Source organism: Schistocerca gregaria, chromosome 3 (genome assembly GCF_023897955.1).
Source record: "Schistocerca gregaria isolate iqSchGreg1 chromosome 3, iqSchGreg1.2, whole genome shotgun sequence".
Classification (NCBI taxonomy): domain Eukaryota; kingdom Metazoa; phylum Arthropoda; class Insecta; order Orthoptera; family Acrididae; genus Schistocerca; species Schistocerca gregaria.
In genome coordinates, this window is record NC_064922.1 from 854750666 (window position 1) to 854770085 (window position 19420).

General features: G+C 38.3%; 1 protein-coding gene across 1 annotated transcript in view; it reads left to right on the forward strand.

The window, feature by feature from the left end:
- Positions 1-19420, forward strand: part of LOC126355627 (uncharacterized) — a 791356-nt gene that overhangs the window by 638988 nt on the left and 132948 nt on the right. The window contains exons 9-10 of the mRNA XM_050005990.1: positions 1289-1813; positions 12854-13014. Of these exons, the coding sequence (XP_049861947.1) occupies positions 1289-1813; positions 12854-13014 (686 nt within the window). The remainder of the gene's footprint in view (positions 1-1288; positions 1814-12853; positions 13015-19420) is intronic.

Here is a 19420-nt window from a genome sequence, read left to right on the forward strand (position 1 = left end):
GTCAAATTAAGTCGGGTGATGCTGAGGGAATTAAGTTAGGAAATGAGACAACTTAAAGTAGTAAAGGATTTTTGCTATTTGGGGAGCAAAATAACTGAAGATGGTCGAAGTAGAGAGGATATAAAATGTAGACTGACAATGGCAAGGAAAGCATTTCTGAAGAAGAGAAATTTGTTAACATTGAGTATAGATTTAATTGTCAGGAAGTCATTTCTGAAAGTATTTGTAGTGTAGCCATGTATGGAAGTGGGTGTGGGACTTCCTGCACAAACTGACTTTTCAATTCTGTGGACAGAATTTCTTCTGTAGCACCACATTTCAAAAGCTTCTGTTCTTTTTTTGTCCAAACTATTTATCGTCCATGTTGAATACCCATTTGTTGAATAGCGACAAGACCATATGTGAAAAGAAGTTCCTCATTAAAGTTGGGACTGTTTTAAAGTGTTCTTAGCCAATTTGTTCCTGCGTATGAGACCATGGTTCACTTATTTAGACCAGTCAAAGTAGTGAGTGGATGCTAGTGGCCTGTACTGATTAAAGAGCAATTGACTTCATCTGCTGAAAAGGCTACACAATGGATGTTTGAGGCCAAAATCAAATATCATAATAATATCTTAATGATGTTTGAGGCCAATAATTCTCAAGATGAAATGGATTATAACGGAGAAACAAATAGGGAGAATATGATTAATATGAGTTTTGAATGAAACAGAGCTTTGTTTTGTTGTTAAATTTTGATTTTTCTTCTGTGAAGTAGTTAATTTAGACTGATGTTGGTATGACTTATGATTTTTCCGATCTCTGTGTAGAATTATAATGTTCATATTCCTGATCTTTTTTAGTTGACAAAATTATTTAATCGGATCGATAAAAAAATCTACTCATCAAGTGGTGCCAGAACACACACATAAAAGATGGTTGTAATTGGCAAGCTTTCAGAGCTAGTGGCTCCTTCAGGCAGGAGGATTGAAGGGGAAGGAAGAGGGGTGAAGGAAAAGGACTGGAGAGGTCTAGTAAAAGGGGTAGATTTCCTTCACTCCTCGTCCTTTCCCTTCAACCCTTCTTCTTGAAAAAGGAGCCACTGGTTCTGATAGCTTGCCAGTTACAAGCATCTCTTATGTGTGTGTTCTGCTGCCACTCGGTGAGTAGATTTTTTTTTATTTGTCCAATTAAATATTTTGTCAATAATTGATTATTTTTGTTGATCTTGTTTAGTGATGTATTAAAGTGAAAATAACACATTTTGTTGCCTCGGATGCAGTGTTTAAAGCTAGTTGTCATCTTTCAGCCATTGGAGAAGGCTCCACTGTTCCCAGCAGTGCCAGCCCCAGTTGAAGTTGCAGATCCTGCTCCTAGAGAGGAGGATGTGGACAAGGAACTGACTGAAACCACACCTGACTCCTATTCTGTAGATGGGAATCTCGTGTCCACAAGGCACATCAGCTCGACAGACCAGCAGTTGCCACAATGTCTTGCTGCTAGTGAACAGACTGAACCACAGACTGGAGAAGTAGCTGAAGAGTTAACTCCTGCCCCACAGCAGCTGTCAGTATTATCCGAAGGTGGTGTAATTGTGCCCTCGGAGGACGTTAGTGAGCGTGTTCCTAGCCCAGTGACAGTGTGTGCAAACAGTGAAAGTGCACATCGAGTAGTTCAGTCATCGAATGCTGTGGACACTATTGTGGTTAGTGAAACATCAGAAGGAAAGTTGGAAAGCAGTATTTTGGACCTTCAAGATGTTGAATTTGCTGACGCAGATGCCGAGGATGGAGACGATGAAGCTGAACGTGACGAGGATAAAAAAAGGCAAAAAGTGAGTTGAATAGTTAACAGTAAATACAAGAACTAAACAAGTGTAGTTGTTGATAATGGTATAATACTAAAGAAACACTTGTTTCTGTGGAGGTTGGTGTTAAGCCTAATTGGTAAAGGCGGTAAAAAACTTTAAATCTATTCATATTTATTTTCTACAGTATGAATAGCATAGATTACTATTCACCTTATAGAGGAGATGTTGAGTCGCAGACAGGTACAATGCTAAAAACTTAAGCTTTTGGGTCTTAAATTTTTAGCAGTTTCTTCTTTGTGCCTGTCTGCAACTCGTTGCCGCCTTCTGTATGGTAAGTAGCAGTCTATCCTTCTCAAGCTACTGTGGGAAACGCGTATATAAAAGGTATAACAGTTTGCGAGCTGTCAGAGCCAGTGGCTTCTCCTGGCAGGAGGATTGAAGGGGAAGGGAAAAGGATGAAGGAAAAGGACTGGTGATCTTCAGGAAAAGGGGCAAGTTTGGAAGAGTTGCCCAGAACCCTGAGCCAGGGAAGACTCACCGAATGGGATGAGAAGGAACGACTGATTGTTGGAGGACATTTAAATCTCATCAGCTGCAGTCCCCAACACACGGTCTTGCTTTCTCATCCCATCTGGTGAGTCTTCCCTGACTCTAGATTCTGGGCAACTTTTCTGAACTATCTCCTTTTCCTAAACATCACCAGTCCTTTTCCTTCATCCATTTTCCTTCTCCTTCAGCCCTTCTGCCAGGAGCCACTGGCTCCAAAAGCTTGCTAACTGTAGTACTTTTTATGGTTTTTTTTCTCCTGCCACTGCTTGATGAGTAGGTTTTTAGCCATCCAGTTACATTATATTTTCAAAAATTGATTATTTTCATTCATTATCGTTTCCATGTTGTAGTTATTCCGTCCTGGAGTTTCCATTGGTTTGTGTTCATTTTCTGGCATTTAATTGAGCCACCTCCCATTAGCAGATATCTGAATCCACAACTTTTGTTGATAGTCTTGTCTTGGATGATGTACCTTCATCCTGTGTTACGGATCCTTGGTTTCATTTGACTTCTGAGGTTTTAATAAGAAATGAAACTTTAAGAGAATGTTCATTTCCAGTCAACTTGAGCATTTGAATAGGGCTGCTATCACTGTAACCACTATACCACTGTTCAAAAGGGAAAATGTAGTGCCACCTGAAGCTGTACACAGCTACAGCCGGCAAACCAGCTGCTGCTCACTCCCATCGCTCCAGTGATAGATATTCCGTTAAACTTGGGTCTACTGTCCCTAGGCAGTTTCTTTTACAAAGTTGGCATGTGACTGTAATGGTATGGCATCAATCAAACTATACATCATAATTACAAAGTGTATGTTAATTACAGTTCCCTTCTGTACAGTTTTCCAGTTATGCTAAAGATCAGTTTAATGGAAGATTCAGTGAGTAAAAATGAAAATAATTGTCCCTTACAGAGTGCTGGCTCAGTTCACATGGAAATAGAGTTTATAATATCTCGACTGAACCAGATTGTCATGGGATAGAAGAGCTAAAAATGTAAAAATTATCACTACAAAAATGCCAAAATAAAACATGAACAAAATATTATTTTTATCAAATGATTATGTAATGAGGTGGTGCACTAATCTAAAATTGGATTTTGTCCAGACATGTATTTTCACAGCTACCAAGTTAAAACATCTTTTAGATGAAACTGTCTGACACAAGGTACTTTGGCCTGTTACTTCAGTTGAGAACTTTGATTAAAAAGCCCTCCCCCCCCCCCCCCCCCCTTCCCATAATAAAAGAATATGCAAAAAAAAGTAAGTTTTGCAGTAATCTAGCTTTGTAGGATTGCTTCATAGGTACTACTCTCCATAAAACCTATCATGCCAATGCGAATAATAAGAGGTTATTCTGACTTAACAATAAATGTTCATAATGTTTGGCATAATTCCTAAAAAGGGAAGCAAAAACTTGAATCACACAGTGGGAACTGATACAATAAATATAAGTAAAACAAAAACTGGAGGAGACTGGTATAAAATTGTTTGAAGTAGTGTATTAAAACGTGTAAAATTACGTTAGCTGAATTACCTGTCAGTGCTTTGTAGTACATGATAATATTAATAGGAAAACACTTTCTTATGTTCTGCAAAATTTTATTTATTTGGTCACAAACCTGCATTAAGCTTCGTAGTCCGTCTTCAAGTGACAGATGAAACTCACAAACACACACAAAAATTATTTGTGACTTACACAGACATTATTTGTACAAAAAGATACAGAAATTATACACGAATGTTCACATAGGAATACATAATTTTTGTCACATAGAAATAATTATGTTAACCAAAAAAGGAGCAAAGTTTTTATGTTGGCATACATTTAACAACTGATGAGAAATACCTTGAATTCCTAATTTAAATCCAGTATTTGCAATGAAAACTGAATTTAACAAAGAAAGGAAAAGAAAATTGAGTCTTATTATTTAATAGTAAGCTGGCACTCTGTCTCTTGTGTATTTGCTAATTTCCAGTAAACTCATAATTCTGTTTTTTTTAACAGAATGTAAAGTTTTGCACTCATCACATGGATGGTTTTCTGTTAAAAGATATTCAGTCAAAGTTGAATCTTTGGTCATTAAATACAACTTCTGTCCTGTTCAGATAACCTACAGACCGTCAAACATATTTCTTCCAGCAATGGCTTTAGCTCTGCCCTGATAGTAATATACTATGAAAAAAAAGTGTAATATTATATCACTTCTACATCTACATATGTACTCTGAAAACCACTATGAGGTGCATGGCAGAGGGCACGTCCCACTGTACCAGTTATTTGGTTCTTCCTGTTCCATTCGTGTATGGAGCGTGGGAAGAATGATTGTTTGAATGCCTCTGTGCATGCAGCAATTATTCTAATCTTCTCCTCACATCTCATATTCCTAATCATTTAAAGCCAGTTCATGAAACTTCATTAATACTATTTTATCGGATAGTTTTCGTATATCTTCAAGACACTTCCAATTCAGTTCCTTCGGTATCTCTGGAATACACTCCTACAGATCAAACCAAACTATGACAATTCATGCTGCCCTTCTCTGTATATGTTCAACATGCATTGTCAGTCCTATCTGGTGCAGGTTCCACACACTAGAGCAATTACTAGGATTGGTTGCACGAGTAACTTGTAAACAATCCCTTTAGTAGACTGATTGCACTTCCCCAGTACTCTACCAATAAACTGAACTCTACCACCTACTTTGCCTCAACTGAACCTGTGCAATCATTTTATTTCATATCCTTACGAAGTGTCACAGCCAGGTATTTATGAGCTGGGCAGTTCCAAGAGTGACTCGGTGATGTTATTGTTATAGGATACTACTTTTTTGTTTTTGTTTATTGAAACACAAAATTTTAAATTTCTGAGGATTTAGAGGAATTTGCCAATATTTGCACCACATTGAAATCTTCTCATGATCTGATAAATATTTATGCAGCTTCTTTCAAGTAGTACTTCTTTATAGGTCACTGCATCATTTGCAAAATGTCTGATTTTACAATATTATGGATAGGGAAGTTGCTACTCACTATATAGTAGAACTGCATAACAAAGATTCTGTCATACGCTTTCGGCCAACAAGGCCTGTGTTTGCTCTCTCTCTCTCTCTCTCTCTCTCTCTCTCTCTCTCTCTCTCTCTCTCTCTCTCTCTCTCTCTCTCTCTCTCTCGGATAAGTTGGAGATTTAGGGAGAAAAAAAAAATCTTTACTGAACATCTTTTAACAGAAAACTGTCAAAATGATGTGGAATGTCAAGTTTTACATCCTGTTAAAGAAAGCAGAAGGATGACCGTGCTGGAAATCAATACACACGTGTCACAGAATACAATCTCCGTGTTAAGTGATAAGACTCAATTTCCTTATTCTTTCCTTTTTAAATTAAGTTTTCATTATAAATACTAAATTTACATTCTAAATTTATCTTATTTTCCATCAGTTCGTAAATATATCTACACAGGAAAACTTGTTCCTCTTTTTTTTAACTGATGTAATTATTTCTGTGAGATAAAAAGAATGTAATGTTTACATAGAAAACACTGTACATTATTTTTGTATCTTCTGTACAAATAATATCTGTAAGTCACATGTTACTTTCATTTGTGTTGCGACATTCAGTTCTCACTAGAAGATGTAAGAAGCCAGTTTGTGACCAAATAAATATAATTATTCAGAATGCTAGGATATATTTTCCTACTTAATAGCATAAAAATAGTCCTTCTTTTTTAGTAGTAGTTAAATGTAACATTGTCACCTTTGTTGCCAAGTATCCCCACCTAAAAATTAAAATATTGGGGGTTTGAACATCTAGTAAGCTGGCTGTATAGGCTTTAGACCGCACTGTGGGTGGAAAATGAGGAGAGGTAGTGATTTGGGGGGGGGGGGGGGGGGGGAAGGTGGATGGATATGGGCTGGAGGAGTAGGAGGAGGTTGCAATTACATTTTTACGAAGAATGAATGAACAGTAGAAACACACATTCAGAGAAAAAAGAATCATAGACTAAAGTGCTGAAGCATGGGAGAACTAAAGCATGAGATAACTAAAGGCTCATTATGAAAACCATGGAAAAATCTCTGGCCTACATTGGAATTTGTTGAAACCACTTTTACACCAGTGAAAGACTGCGGCCTTCTTCCACTAGTCGAGAGAATACGAGGCTGTAAAGATACAGAAGAAAGCTGTATTAAAGATTACGCTGTTGTTGACAACAATGACCACCAGGGGTACGGAGATGATGACATCGTAGCAATGGTGCCGGGCTAATGATCTGATTGATTAGGAGGGGCAGGGGAGGAGGGACACTCAAACTGTACTCACATCACACACAGACATAGCAAATACGCTTAACCTTGCCTTACAATATGTTGAACATCACGCTTCATCAATAGCAAATGATGTTATTTTCGTGCGGCGATGGCAGAACATTGCATTTTCCAATCGATTCAGTGCTCTTCGTCAGAAAAAAAGACTGACTTTACATCTTAAGTGTATATAAATAGGTAATTTATCGTGTTCAGCAGTGGTTAAAAATGATTCTACAGGGTTGTATAAATGGAGTGACATGAACTGTACTGTACTGTAAGTACCCAACTTTCGTTCAGATATGGTTTCAACCATTGTTATCAAGTTTAGGCTCAGTTTATGTCTACATTTAACTTCTGTGTATAATAACAAATGTATGTTTTCTCATGAACATCTTTTTAATTTGCCCTGTTCTTAAGTAAAAAATAGGTGATTTTTTGAACTGTGTTCAGAATAGGCATATTTTTGGATTTGTGGGGTTCGGAATAGTTGGACTGTTCTGTATGATACAAATAAATTGTGTAAATTTTTTGAAAAATTTGTAAAAGGTGTATAAAAGCACCATTTATATCAGCAGTTCACAAGAGGGGGAAAAGGATGAGTTTAAGAATTATAGAGGGATAGATCAAATCTGCTCACCAAATTATGGCAGAATAATACACATATAAAAGGTATTGCTGTTGCAAGCTTTTCCAGCCAGTGGCTCCTTCTTCTGGCAGGATGGTTGAAGGGGAAGGAGGAGGGGTGAAGAAAAAGGACTGGTGAGGTTTAGGAAAAGGGCTAGAGTTCAGAAAACTCGCACAGAACCCCGGGTCAGGGGAGATTTACAGACAGAATGAGAAGAAAAGGGTGATTGTTTGGGACAGCACCAGGTGAGATTTGAAAACATGAGAGCTTAAAGGTGGACTATACGGTAATGTGCAAGACGGAGATTACTGCTAAAACGTTGCGCGCGAGTTGTTAAGAGCACAGAGTGAAGTGCATTTTGTGCGATAGAGGTGGGACAGGGATGGCGAAAAATAAAAAAGTCAGAAAGTGAAAGATGTAGAAAAAAGGAGTAATTACTGTGAAGAAATGCTGAGACTGAGAAATTGATGTAAATCAAGGCCAGGTGGGTGGTGAGAACAAAGGACATGTTGTAGTGCCAGTTCCCACTTGCAGAGTTCTGAGAAACTGGTGTCCAGGGAAAGAATCCAGACAGCACATGCGGTGAAACAGGCACTGAGGTCACAATTGTCTATTGAAGAGCATGCTCTAATACACGACAATATACTGTTGCAGAGCATGGTCTACTACATGACAGTTATGACGTCAATGCATGTTTCACCACATCTGATTCTTCTGCCAGACACCAGTTCCTTAGAACTCTACAGTGGGAACTGGAGCTACAACATGTCCTTGGTTCTTGTCCTCCCCCCCCCCCCCCCTACACCACCACCACCAGGCCTTAATTTATGTTTATTTCTTCACACTTCCTTCTTTTGCGCCCCCCCCCCCCCCCCACTAGTTTTCTACGTCTTTCATTTTCTGACCAGTCTATTTTTGCCGTGCCCGTCCCACCTCTATCACACATCTAGCACTCAGCTTTTTGCTTTTGTTAACTTTTGCACAATGTTTCAGCAATGTTATCTATCTTGCATAGTACCTTGTCTTCCACCTTTAAGTTCTCCAGTTTTCAAATCTTTTCTGCTGCAGTCCCCCAACAATCAATTTTCCTTTCCATTTCATCCCATCCCATCCATTAAGTCTCCCCTGATCCAAAGATCTGGGCAACCTTTCTGAACTCTACCCCTTTCCCTAATACTCACCAGTTCTTTCCCTTAACACAACCTTCTTCCCCTTCAACTGTTCTGCCAGGAGGAGCCGCCACTGTCTGCAAAAGCTTGCACACTGTAAAACCTTTATGTGTGTTCTTCTGCAACCTTTTGGTGTGTTGGTTTTTTATCTATACAATTGCTTATATTTTCAAAAATTAATTATTTCCCTCGATACATTAGAGGGATAAATGTGACTAATATGTTTAGCAGATTTTATAGAATGATTACTAAGCATTTTTGGAGAGACAATTTAAAGAAACAGGCTGAAGAACAAGCTGGCTTCTCTGCAGAATGATCAGTTATAAATCATGTATTTGGTTTGCAACAAATAACTTGAAAAGAAAAATATTTGAAATCAATTCCTTCAGCACTTCATAAAATATATACAGAGGAACTGTTGGAAATCTGTAAGAAAAAATGTAAGAATGTGGGAATTCCAATAAATGGTAGTACCATACTATATAGTCACTAAAATTTTCATATAAGCTAATTTTGGCAAAAGATGAAGACTTTTATTATATCACCAGCTAATTAATAGAAGAGTGTAAGAAATGCGACCTTTGGGTCAACATAAATAAAACAAAATGCGTGGTTATAAGAAGAGCAAATCACTTTTTGACTTGGGAAGAAGGGAAGTGATTGTACATAATGAAGAGTCAAAATGTCTGAGAGTAAAAATCACTCAAGTTGGTAAACAAAATAAGGAAATTAATTTAAGAATATATGATGGAAAGCAACTATTGGAATATTAAATGATATTTTATAGGATCAACAGATTAGAAACGAAAGAAAAGAAGAAATCTTCAAAACAGTTATTAGAAGCATTATGACATATGAATCAGAGGCATGGACAGTTAAATACCAATTAATGAATAAATTGATCAGGCATCCTACTTTCTGACATGGCTGTTCTGCTAGAAACTGTATCATTGAAGGCAACTGAGATGGATTTTTGGAGACTGTCTTGCACGGATATCAGGTGGGAGATGATCAGAAATGCAGTCATCAGGAAGAAAATGGATGTCACAAGGTCAGCTATGATTTTGTGGAAGAAAAGTAACTCATATTGCACAGAAATTAAAAAATGATGTCTGAGGAGAGATTACCAGAATGGATCTTGAATGGGAACTACTGGTAATGGGGGAAAAGACACACAGGCCACATGGGTGCAGGGAATTCAGATGTTGATCAGAGAAAATGTATGGACAAACAGGCACAAATGGAGAATGAAAATGAAATTTCATGTAAAATAATGGGTTATAAAAAAAATGTAAACATGTTGAAAAACTGGGAATAATAATAAAACGTGCAAAAATCAAATAAGGTTGGTACAGTGATTGAGACTTGCATTTGGGAGGAGTGGGGAATCAAATTAACAGCAAATATTATACAGTGATTCATATAAACTCCATTAAGGGATAGACATTCTGGATTGATAGGTCAATAAATAGTTGATGAACTTTGCATTTCAGGAGTGCGTTGTCTCTAGCTTGTGACGGCTGTCCCTCTTGTGACAGCTGTCTGGGCTTTGAAAACTATCCTTGCAATATTTTATTAAGTCATTTATTAATTGTTTCATAGGTCCTATTTAGAGAGAGAACCTCCTTGTCTATATAAGAAGTCAAAGTGTACATTAACAGAATTGAAAAATTTATATTGTCCATTATGCTAATCTTTAATCATTAAAATATTGCAGATATCAATAACTACTTCCCCATGTAATAAATGTATGATAGCAGCAACAAGAAAAAAGGCAACTCTCATTAATTTAGTCCACTCTTCAAATTTGTAAAACTGAATATCATTCCTAGAGTAAAGCCAGTATTGCAATGGAAGAGATAAGGTAATGATAGTGCATAAAACTCTGGAATGGGAAGTGGACTTCTTCATTACTAACACAGACTTTTGCAGCTTTATTAGACACAGGAGTTTCTAAAGTGTGGGAGGAGATGCTTTCTGGGGGAGGGGGGGATAATATTGGGCGAACCTAGTACGCAACTGTATGTGACTGAATTAAGCTTACAAGAGAGCCAGATAGGAGAAATTTGTGCCAGAGTAGTATGCGTAAGTGCAAGACGGTGGTGATGGCTAATCGTTCTAGTGAAGGTACATACTAGTAGATGTGCCTTGTGGTAAAATGGATTTCATTACAGTATATCTTATCTCAATGCACGAGCCAAGGAAAACAATATCAAAGTACGGGCCACTTTTCAGTTATATGTGACAGAACCATTGGCGGGTACATGAAGTTGTACCATCTGGCTTACTTTCTCCATCTAAAAACAATTCATTACAAAATACGTTGACGTTAGTACTCAAGATTTTTGCTCACACATTTAGAAATACGAAAGTCCTTGTCAACTTATGTCTTCACTTACCCTTGCGATCTCAAAATTTGTCCAGAAAAAAGAAATGCTAAAACTTCTCTGGAAATCATTCAGTTGGGGCAAATTGTGGCAACCCTGAATTGGCGTAGGGAGAGTAGTGCATGAAGCATTCAACTAACTCAAAAGCGAAATTCTGTCTGCTGACTCGACAGAAAATCTTAAGTTGTTTTGGTCTTAATGTTAAAGCCATCTCTCCAGGCACTGAGAGATCATAAGGGTATTGTAATGGAGATCGGTCATCGCCATTTGCAAGAATGGTCGTCAAACAGATGCACAGAACGATAGACCTATATCACTGGTGTGAGTGAGCTGTAGAATTTTGGATTATGTCGTATGCTCACACGTTATGACTTTCTGGATACTGGAAACAACCTGTGTGGGGGAATCAACAAGTTTGTAGCAAACAGACCACAGCATGTTATTCTCAATGGAGCAAAGTCTTAAGACATAAGTGATTTCAGGTGTACCCCCAGGGGGCTGTTCTAGGTCCATTTCTTTTCGCAATTTACATAAATGGCATAGTAGACAACATAGGAAGTACCTGTAGGCCTTTCATGGACAGTGCTGCTGTATACAGAGAAATTGCAATCCTAGAAAATTGTAGTGAAAAGCAGGCCCTGCAGAGGACAGAGGCTTAGTGCAGGGAGTGGCAATTGACCCTGAATATAAACAAATGTTTCATATTTCATGTATATGGACAGAAAGACCCATTATTGCACGATAACATAGTTGCAAAATGATCACTGGAGGGGGTTACTCCCATAAAATATCTAGTAGTGCGTGTACCGTGTGATTTGAGATGGAACAACCACATGAAGCAAATTGCAGAAAATGCAGACACCAGACTCATTAATTGGAAGCATCATCAGGAGGTGGCGCCCACCAGTAAAAGAGGTAGGCTACAAAGCCCTTATTTGGCCAATATTTGAATATTGCTCACCAGTACAGGTTCCGTACCAGTTAAAATTGATACAGGAAATAAAGATGATCCAAAGAAGAGCAGTACATTTCATTAGAAGTTCATTTAGTAAGCACTAAAGTGTCACGGAGATGATTTGTGAACAACAGTGGCAGATGCTGCAAGAGAGGTGTTCTACATCACAGTGTAGTTAATTGTTAAAATTCGGAGAGTGTACGTTTCTAGAAGAGTCCACAAATATATTGGTTTCCCCTCTGTATATCTTATTAAAAGACCATAAAGAGAAAATTAGAGAGATCAAAGTCCACACAGAGGCTTACCAGCAATCTTTCTTCTGCAGAACATTCTTGACTGCAACAAGGAAAGGCGGAAGTGAAAGTGGTACACAAAGTAAGTTGGCTTGTGGCGTATTGATGTAGACAAGCCGTGTGCAGTTGTTTGCCGTCTTATAGTGGTAATTATTGAAACACAAAGCATGATATACACACATTTAACTTAATGGTTATAGGAACTGACAGTCTAGGGGAAGAGAGTGGAACAGTTAATAAACAGGTACAGAAATAGGCAAATATCTAAAACAAGGAAGAGTCAACCACCCACCTGTAGTGAAATGATATGTGGAGCACAGTAACGTGTAACAGAAAACAGCAATCACACTAGCTCCTGAAGCTTGCCTAATTATAACGTTCTTTTACATGTGTGTCTTCTGCTGCCACTTGGTGAGTAGATTTTTTTATCTATTCAATTACATTATGTTGCCAAAATTGATTGTTTTCATTGTTATAAACAATGCTTATGCATGTAGATTGTTCATGTTGCTCTGTAGGATTTCTTGTCAACAATTTTAACCATATCCCTTTGTGAGCTGGTAGATGTAAAATGTCTGATTTAAACTTACCTAGTAAAATAAATAAACAAACAAATAAAAAAAATATCTATCTGCTTGGACTAAGTAGAGTACTCATAAAATCAGTATGGGTTTCTGCTGCATTGTTGCTCCATAAATTTATTACCTCGTACCGTCTAGGTTGTCTTACATTTGTAGACTACATCCATATTATTCTTAATGCAGTTATCAATAATTTTTGTAGGACATTTGTGCTACAAGCTCAGATCAACAGCAGCATCCTCAGGTTAGTGATTCTGCCGAAAGCCACAAGCAGATGCCAGAGGAGAAGGATAATGACAAGAAGGAATCAGGGATGCCAGATGCAATGACACCTGATGAAGCAGAACATCTTCTCAGTACTAAGTGAGTTTCTTCTTCAGTCTCAAAGCAATTCTTACACTGTTCTTCCCTTTTCAACAAGAAATTTATGTTTACAGATAAAGAGGAAAATGTAGATTCTACCAAGAAGCTAGACTTCCGTTATTGTTGTTCTGTAGCTCATTTCCTTTCATATATAATTCATTCTCCCTAGACTGTCGTGGAATGTGAAGGACCTTAAATAACTTCTGCTTTTTCAGAAAACAACAGAAAAGAAAAAAATAGATGTAATCTGCCTGCTTAACCTAATTAATTTCCCTAAACACACCTGGCCTTCAGTATTTTCGGCAAATTTTAATTATGGCATAGTAGTTTGATTATCATTAATTTATACTCGGGTTATTGGACTAGCACTCTTCTCACTTATTTTGTGATTTCCATTGTTTGTATGTCCTTTCAGAACTGTTGCGTAACATTTGAAATTTAACACAGTAAATCCCAAATTTTACATTCATGGTGTACAAGAAGCCTGATACTTACGATGTATTTCTAAAGAGAAGTCAAGTACCAGTATGACCTGATGGCTAATATTTTTATTCTGCGACCATTGATAGTGTGAAATTTAGACAGTGTGGTCCATGTTGGTGCCAAGTCTCTCTCAACTTCCAGGATATCTATGATGATGTTCAGTAAACAAAATATCCCCCTAAATAAGTAGAAAGAACAGATTCTGTTTGATTAAACTACTATTGACTGATAAGTGAAATCTTTCTCAACCATAAAATATCTAGTGCAGAGGTTTCCTACGTGGCAGGTAATTATCCCTTAGTGTTAAAATGTAATTTTTTGATGAGCAAAAACAAAAGGATTCAATTGTGTTTCAGTGATGAAAACAAATTTTTAAAAGATCATTACTATTATCATTATTTTGTAAGACTCAAACACTAAGATACCTTTTTTTTCGTCCCAGTGCACGAGGCAGTGTGGTTGAGATTAAAGCTTATGACATGAATCTTTGAATATCTTTCTAATCTAGACCATTCACTACAGTCATAAGCTGCACCTATAACAGTAAAAATGGTGTGAGCGCACCCCCCCCCCCCCCCCCCCTGCACACACACACACACACACACACACACACACACACACACACACACACAGAAGAAAATATCTTCTCAGAGTTGTTGGCAGTTTCTGCAATAGGCTAGAAATTGTCATTATGTGCACTTAGCAACAACACAACAGTAACTATGCTGCTGTAGGGCCTACACATACATCTTGTGTGGCATAAAGCAAAGAGAAGTTGGGAAGGTCCTCTGATAGTTTAAGAACCTTCAACATTGCAGCGCGTCAGCAATCGTTTGTTAATATATTAATGGACTGAGATCCGCCTCGATTGCGAAAAAACACCGAGTGTTTACCTAGGTTTCGGTGTAGATAACTACACCTTCTTCAGAACAATAAACTCAAAAGTGTCTATAAAGACCTTTGTCAATAATTAAAAGCTCAGCATAGCTATATATTTATAAAAGAAAAAGATGACACATAAAAGTACATGTGAACAAAGTCAAAAGAATAACTTAACTTAATGGTGTACACTCCACCTCACATCAGCATGTGTTCGATGGGCCGTGTCCCGTCGCAAACTGCGGCAACCAAACGGTAGCTCGCTTACCAGCTAGACACGCTATCTATGCACATGCGCAAGAAATAGGAAGTTACTTAATGCGCATGCGCATAAAAATACGAGAAAGCCCGTATAGTTGATGATGCTGCTACAGATCGGTTTGAAACACAAGTACTTCACATTTAATGGGAGATTTTACTTACAACCAGCAGGTTTGGCTATGGGAAGCCCCCTAGCTGGGATTTTATCAGAAATTTTTATGAACTACTTAGAGTCCAGTTTTTTTGCCAGCGACAGAGAGATTCTTAGGAGAATAAAATTTTACAAGAGATATGTTGATGACATTTTACTAATCATTGATGGTTCTCGAAGTGACGTATCGTATTTTTTCGATTTTTAATGAGCTTCACCCTAATGTCAGTTTTACAATTGAGCGAGAATCCGATACTAGGTCCTTAAATTTTCTGGACCTCACATTAACAGTAGTTGACAACCACATTGAATTTAGTATTTTTCGGAAAAAATTATATTATATATTATACCTGCAGACTCGGCCCATCCGTACGCCCATAAGATGGCCTTTTTTCATTCTAGTATTCATAGAGTTACAGCTATCCCTCTTGCACCAGATGCGATAGAAACTGAACTTGTCACACTTGAGAATATTGCTATAAATAATGGCTATAGACCTCAGTTGGTAAGACAGATGTATAATAAGAAAGTAAGGGGAAAAAATTTTAAGTTTTCCACCCTAGGGGATGCGGTAGATGACAAACAGGTGGCAACAATATCTATCCCTTACATAGGCAATATAAGTTACAAATTGGGGCGTTTACTCAGAGCCCATAATTTCAGAATCGCCTATTCTACTAACAACAGTCTACATAGGAATTTAATTCACTCCTTGCAGAGTAAGAGCGATAAACTTTCCAAATCAGGAGTATATAAAATTACATGCGGGGATTGTCCAAAATTTTACATCGGGCAAACAGGGTGAGCTCTGGGTCTCAGATATAAAGAGCATATTCCTACGCGAAGCGGTGACGGTACTAAAGGCTCTACTTATGCGGAACATCTTGTGCAAGTGGCTCATGCGCCGAGCCCTCCAGTTAACATTGAGCTACTTCATGCTGAGTTCAAGGGCCTAAAATTAGATATCTTAGAAGAAATGCAGATCTTTAAGCATCTGCAACATGATAGAGACAATATCCTCAATGACCAACTCCTACTAAGAAATAAAAATTTTTTTGATGGTTTTGCGCCGTTACTTCGTTCTTTTCACTCGTTTTGATGATATGGCGAGCGCGGTTGGTCAAGCTGTTCATCTACTTTTTATCTTTTTATTCTTTTTACGATGTAGGTGTTTTTAGCCCGGTGAACATCTCCCGTTTTATCCCTATATCCTTATCTCCACGACGTCCCCCCCCCCTCATTTGACTAACTACCGACTTTTCATACAGCTTCTAAAAATAAAAAAAAAATAAAAAAAATAAAAAAAATAAATATATAATTTGTCATAATCAACAATCATGTATGTTACTCTTCCGAGATACAGTAACCCTGTGTGCTGATCTTTAGGTTTTATCTTGTATTTAGCTCGTCTCGGGTTATGTCCATTTTAATTTTGGTATACGTTGATCCACGTTTGGGAATATACGGGCTTTCTCGTATTTTTATGCGCATGTGCATTAAGTAACTTCCTATTTCTTGCGCATGTGCATAGATAGCGTGTCTAGCTGGTAAGCGAGCTACCGTTTGGTTGCCGCAGTTTGCGACGGGACACGGCCCATCGAACACATGCTGATGTGAGGTGGAGTGTACACCATTAAGTTAAGTTATTCTTTTGACTTTGTTCACATGTACTTTTATGTGTCATCTTTTTCTTTTATAAATATATAGCTATGCTGAGCTTTTAATTATTGACAAAGGTCTTTATAGACACTTTTGAGTTTATTGTTCTGAAGAAGGTGTAGTTATCTACACCGAAACCTAGGTAAACACTAGGTGTTTTTTCGCAATCGAGGCGGATCTCAGTCCATTAATATACCTCTGATAGTTATTCCCATATGCCGTCCCCAAACATGCTACAAAAATGACAGTAAGTTATCTACCATTGCCTTGCAGTGTAAAGTGGCTTGCATAGTAATCTATTTGTGCCTTACAGACAGACTCCAGTCTCTAGTGTTAGCAGGCACCCCTTTGTCTTCTTCTCTTCCAAGATCTTGGAGGCTCTCTTGCTCACTGCACATAAACTGTGGAGGCAGTATGCTGCAGAGAATGGCTAAGACTTAGTGTTTATATTGCTTCCAGAATGAATCTGGCTTCAGATACAGGATTACTGTGAGTCAGATCCCCTGATTTAGGCTTCCCTGTAAATCAGTTAAAACAAATGATGAAACAGTTTCTTTACAAATGACACGGCTAATTTCCTTCCCCATCCTACCCCAGTCTCACATTGAGCTCCGTCCTTAATGACCTCATCACAGATGGGATGTTAAACCTTAATATCCCTTTTCTTCTGTCCTTCAGCATGACATAAGGCGATGCCGAAAACCTTTGAATTATGGTGTTAGGCACACTCAAGGTGTAGCGTATTGGCTCGACTTGCTACATGATTGAACATTATTTCTAATTTTACTGACAAGAAAATTTGTCTGAGAAAACTATAAAATTACAAAGGGATACAATGGCTTCCAATAATTTACCTTCAGGAAGTGAAATAACCTTGCTTTCTGCCTTACGGCAAGTCTCGTCATGGAGGAAGCATCGTCAGAGAGGTCGACCGCATGAGCGTCTAGGGAATGATTCCAGTTGTGGTTTTCTGTTGCCTTCCACTGGTGATGACTAAATGATACTGAAGACAACACAACATCCAGTCCCTGAGCAGAGAAAATCTCCGACCCAGCCGGGAATCGAACCCGGGCCCCTTGGCGTGACCACTCGGCTATCGCGGCGAACAAAGTGAAATAAAGTACTGCTAATACATACATTTCAAAAATGGCAACACTATTTGTAGCTTTTGAAACAATTAGTATCTCCTTCACATAGGAAAGGGGGTTAGTTTGGGGAAGGTTTGAAAGGAAAATGTCGTCATTGAGAGCTCAGGATGAACAGGTAGTGATGTGCCTTGTGCTGGTGGAGGCACAGTGACAACACTGCCCAGGTAAATGGTGTCAAAAATGTTTATTAATAAGTACATGAACGACGGTCTCCTTCATGGAGTCAGTGTATTATATGCAAATGAAAGTTCATTAGGTTTGGAGAGTCCTAACAAGAAACGCAAGATGGTGGAACCCCAAAGTGAGCAACAAGCAGGTTTACGTCCAGATTTACCTGGAATGTTCTGGAATGGAGGCTACAGTTAGTCTAAGCTTGTGTAAGGGCAAAGTCTGAAGAAGTAGTCAGTGCCATAAGCTTGATTGAGATTAGAAGTTAAACACAGCACAGCAACTGTCAGATGATGGTTCCTAGGGATAGGTCTGATTGATGGGCCACAGATGCAGCCGGCACTTGGCCCAGAGTGCTCGAAAGAATGACTGGTTAGGTAGCTGAGACTGGACTGCCTATCTGTGCTTCAGCACTGGCCTAAATACTGTCGTGCTACATGGAAACGGTGCGAGCTGCTGGCAGGCACGTGATATGGCGTAGGAAAGTAGTGCCTGTCATTGCAGCACTGCAGTCGTAGAAGTGTGCTTTGCTGGCAGAGGAATTGACACCTCTTGTGGTGGCTGCCAGTCACTCTGTATACAAAATAATCGGCGTGTTGTGGTTGTTGCCTGTTGGGAACATATACCAACATGCGAGACTAGTGCAGATCACTGTTTGTTACACTCTTGTGCCTTTTGCAGTAGATGATGCTTGAAGTGGGGCCACCCGCAACACGCAAGTGTTTTGCAGATTGTTGTCTTGTTGGTGGGGCACAGCAGGTGTCATTGTCTCATGCTGAACAGGCAGACCACTCTCATTCTCAGGTGTGAGTGACCTAATTTCACTTTACAGCCCTCCACAAACACTCTTTGCTACCTGAGGAGGGCATTAACATTTTCAAATGGAAAAGTGTCATTTTTAAATGTGTGTGTTGGTTGCACTGTTATTCCACCTTGTCCAGCCATTCAGTTTTTAATTTTATGCACATTCTAAGATGCATATTTTTCTAAAATTTCAGTTCTCCTTCTGAGATAATTTTTATTTCAAAGTGCTCCAGAAATTAGTGTTAAAATAAAAATAAAGAATTGTAAAATTTGGGATTAGTTGTGTGAAAATTATGAGAAGTCTGATTCTAACGAAAGATCTTGTGCTAACAATTAAGGTATTTGCATGAACTATAAGAGGGTCATACAAACTTTACTTGGTTTCTGATAGGCTTCTGCATGACATAGACAAGCTTTCTTTGCTGTTAGTGCTCATAGTCCACTATCTAACAAATTTTTATCTGTATTTATTTTAATCTTTTGCAGTTCTGAATCACATAATAAAGCTGATTTACTTAAGTAATCTGCAGATTTTGAGAGTAGTTATTTGCCTGTTGTTCTCTGTGTGACTCTCTCTCTCTCTCTCTCTCTCTTTCTCTCTCTCTCTCACTCTCTCACTCTCTCACTCTCTCACTCTCTCACTCACTCACTCTCTCACTCACTCACTCACACACACACACACACACACACACACACACACACACACACACACACACACACACACTCTTCTTTCTCAGTATAGAAGCAAAACTTTTGTAAGAATGAGTATCTCCAAAATTAAGAAAATAATTTAATAAAGATATGTATCTTGGGTACAGGCATGAACAAAGATGAAAGAAACATTACATATGAG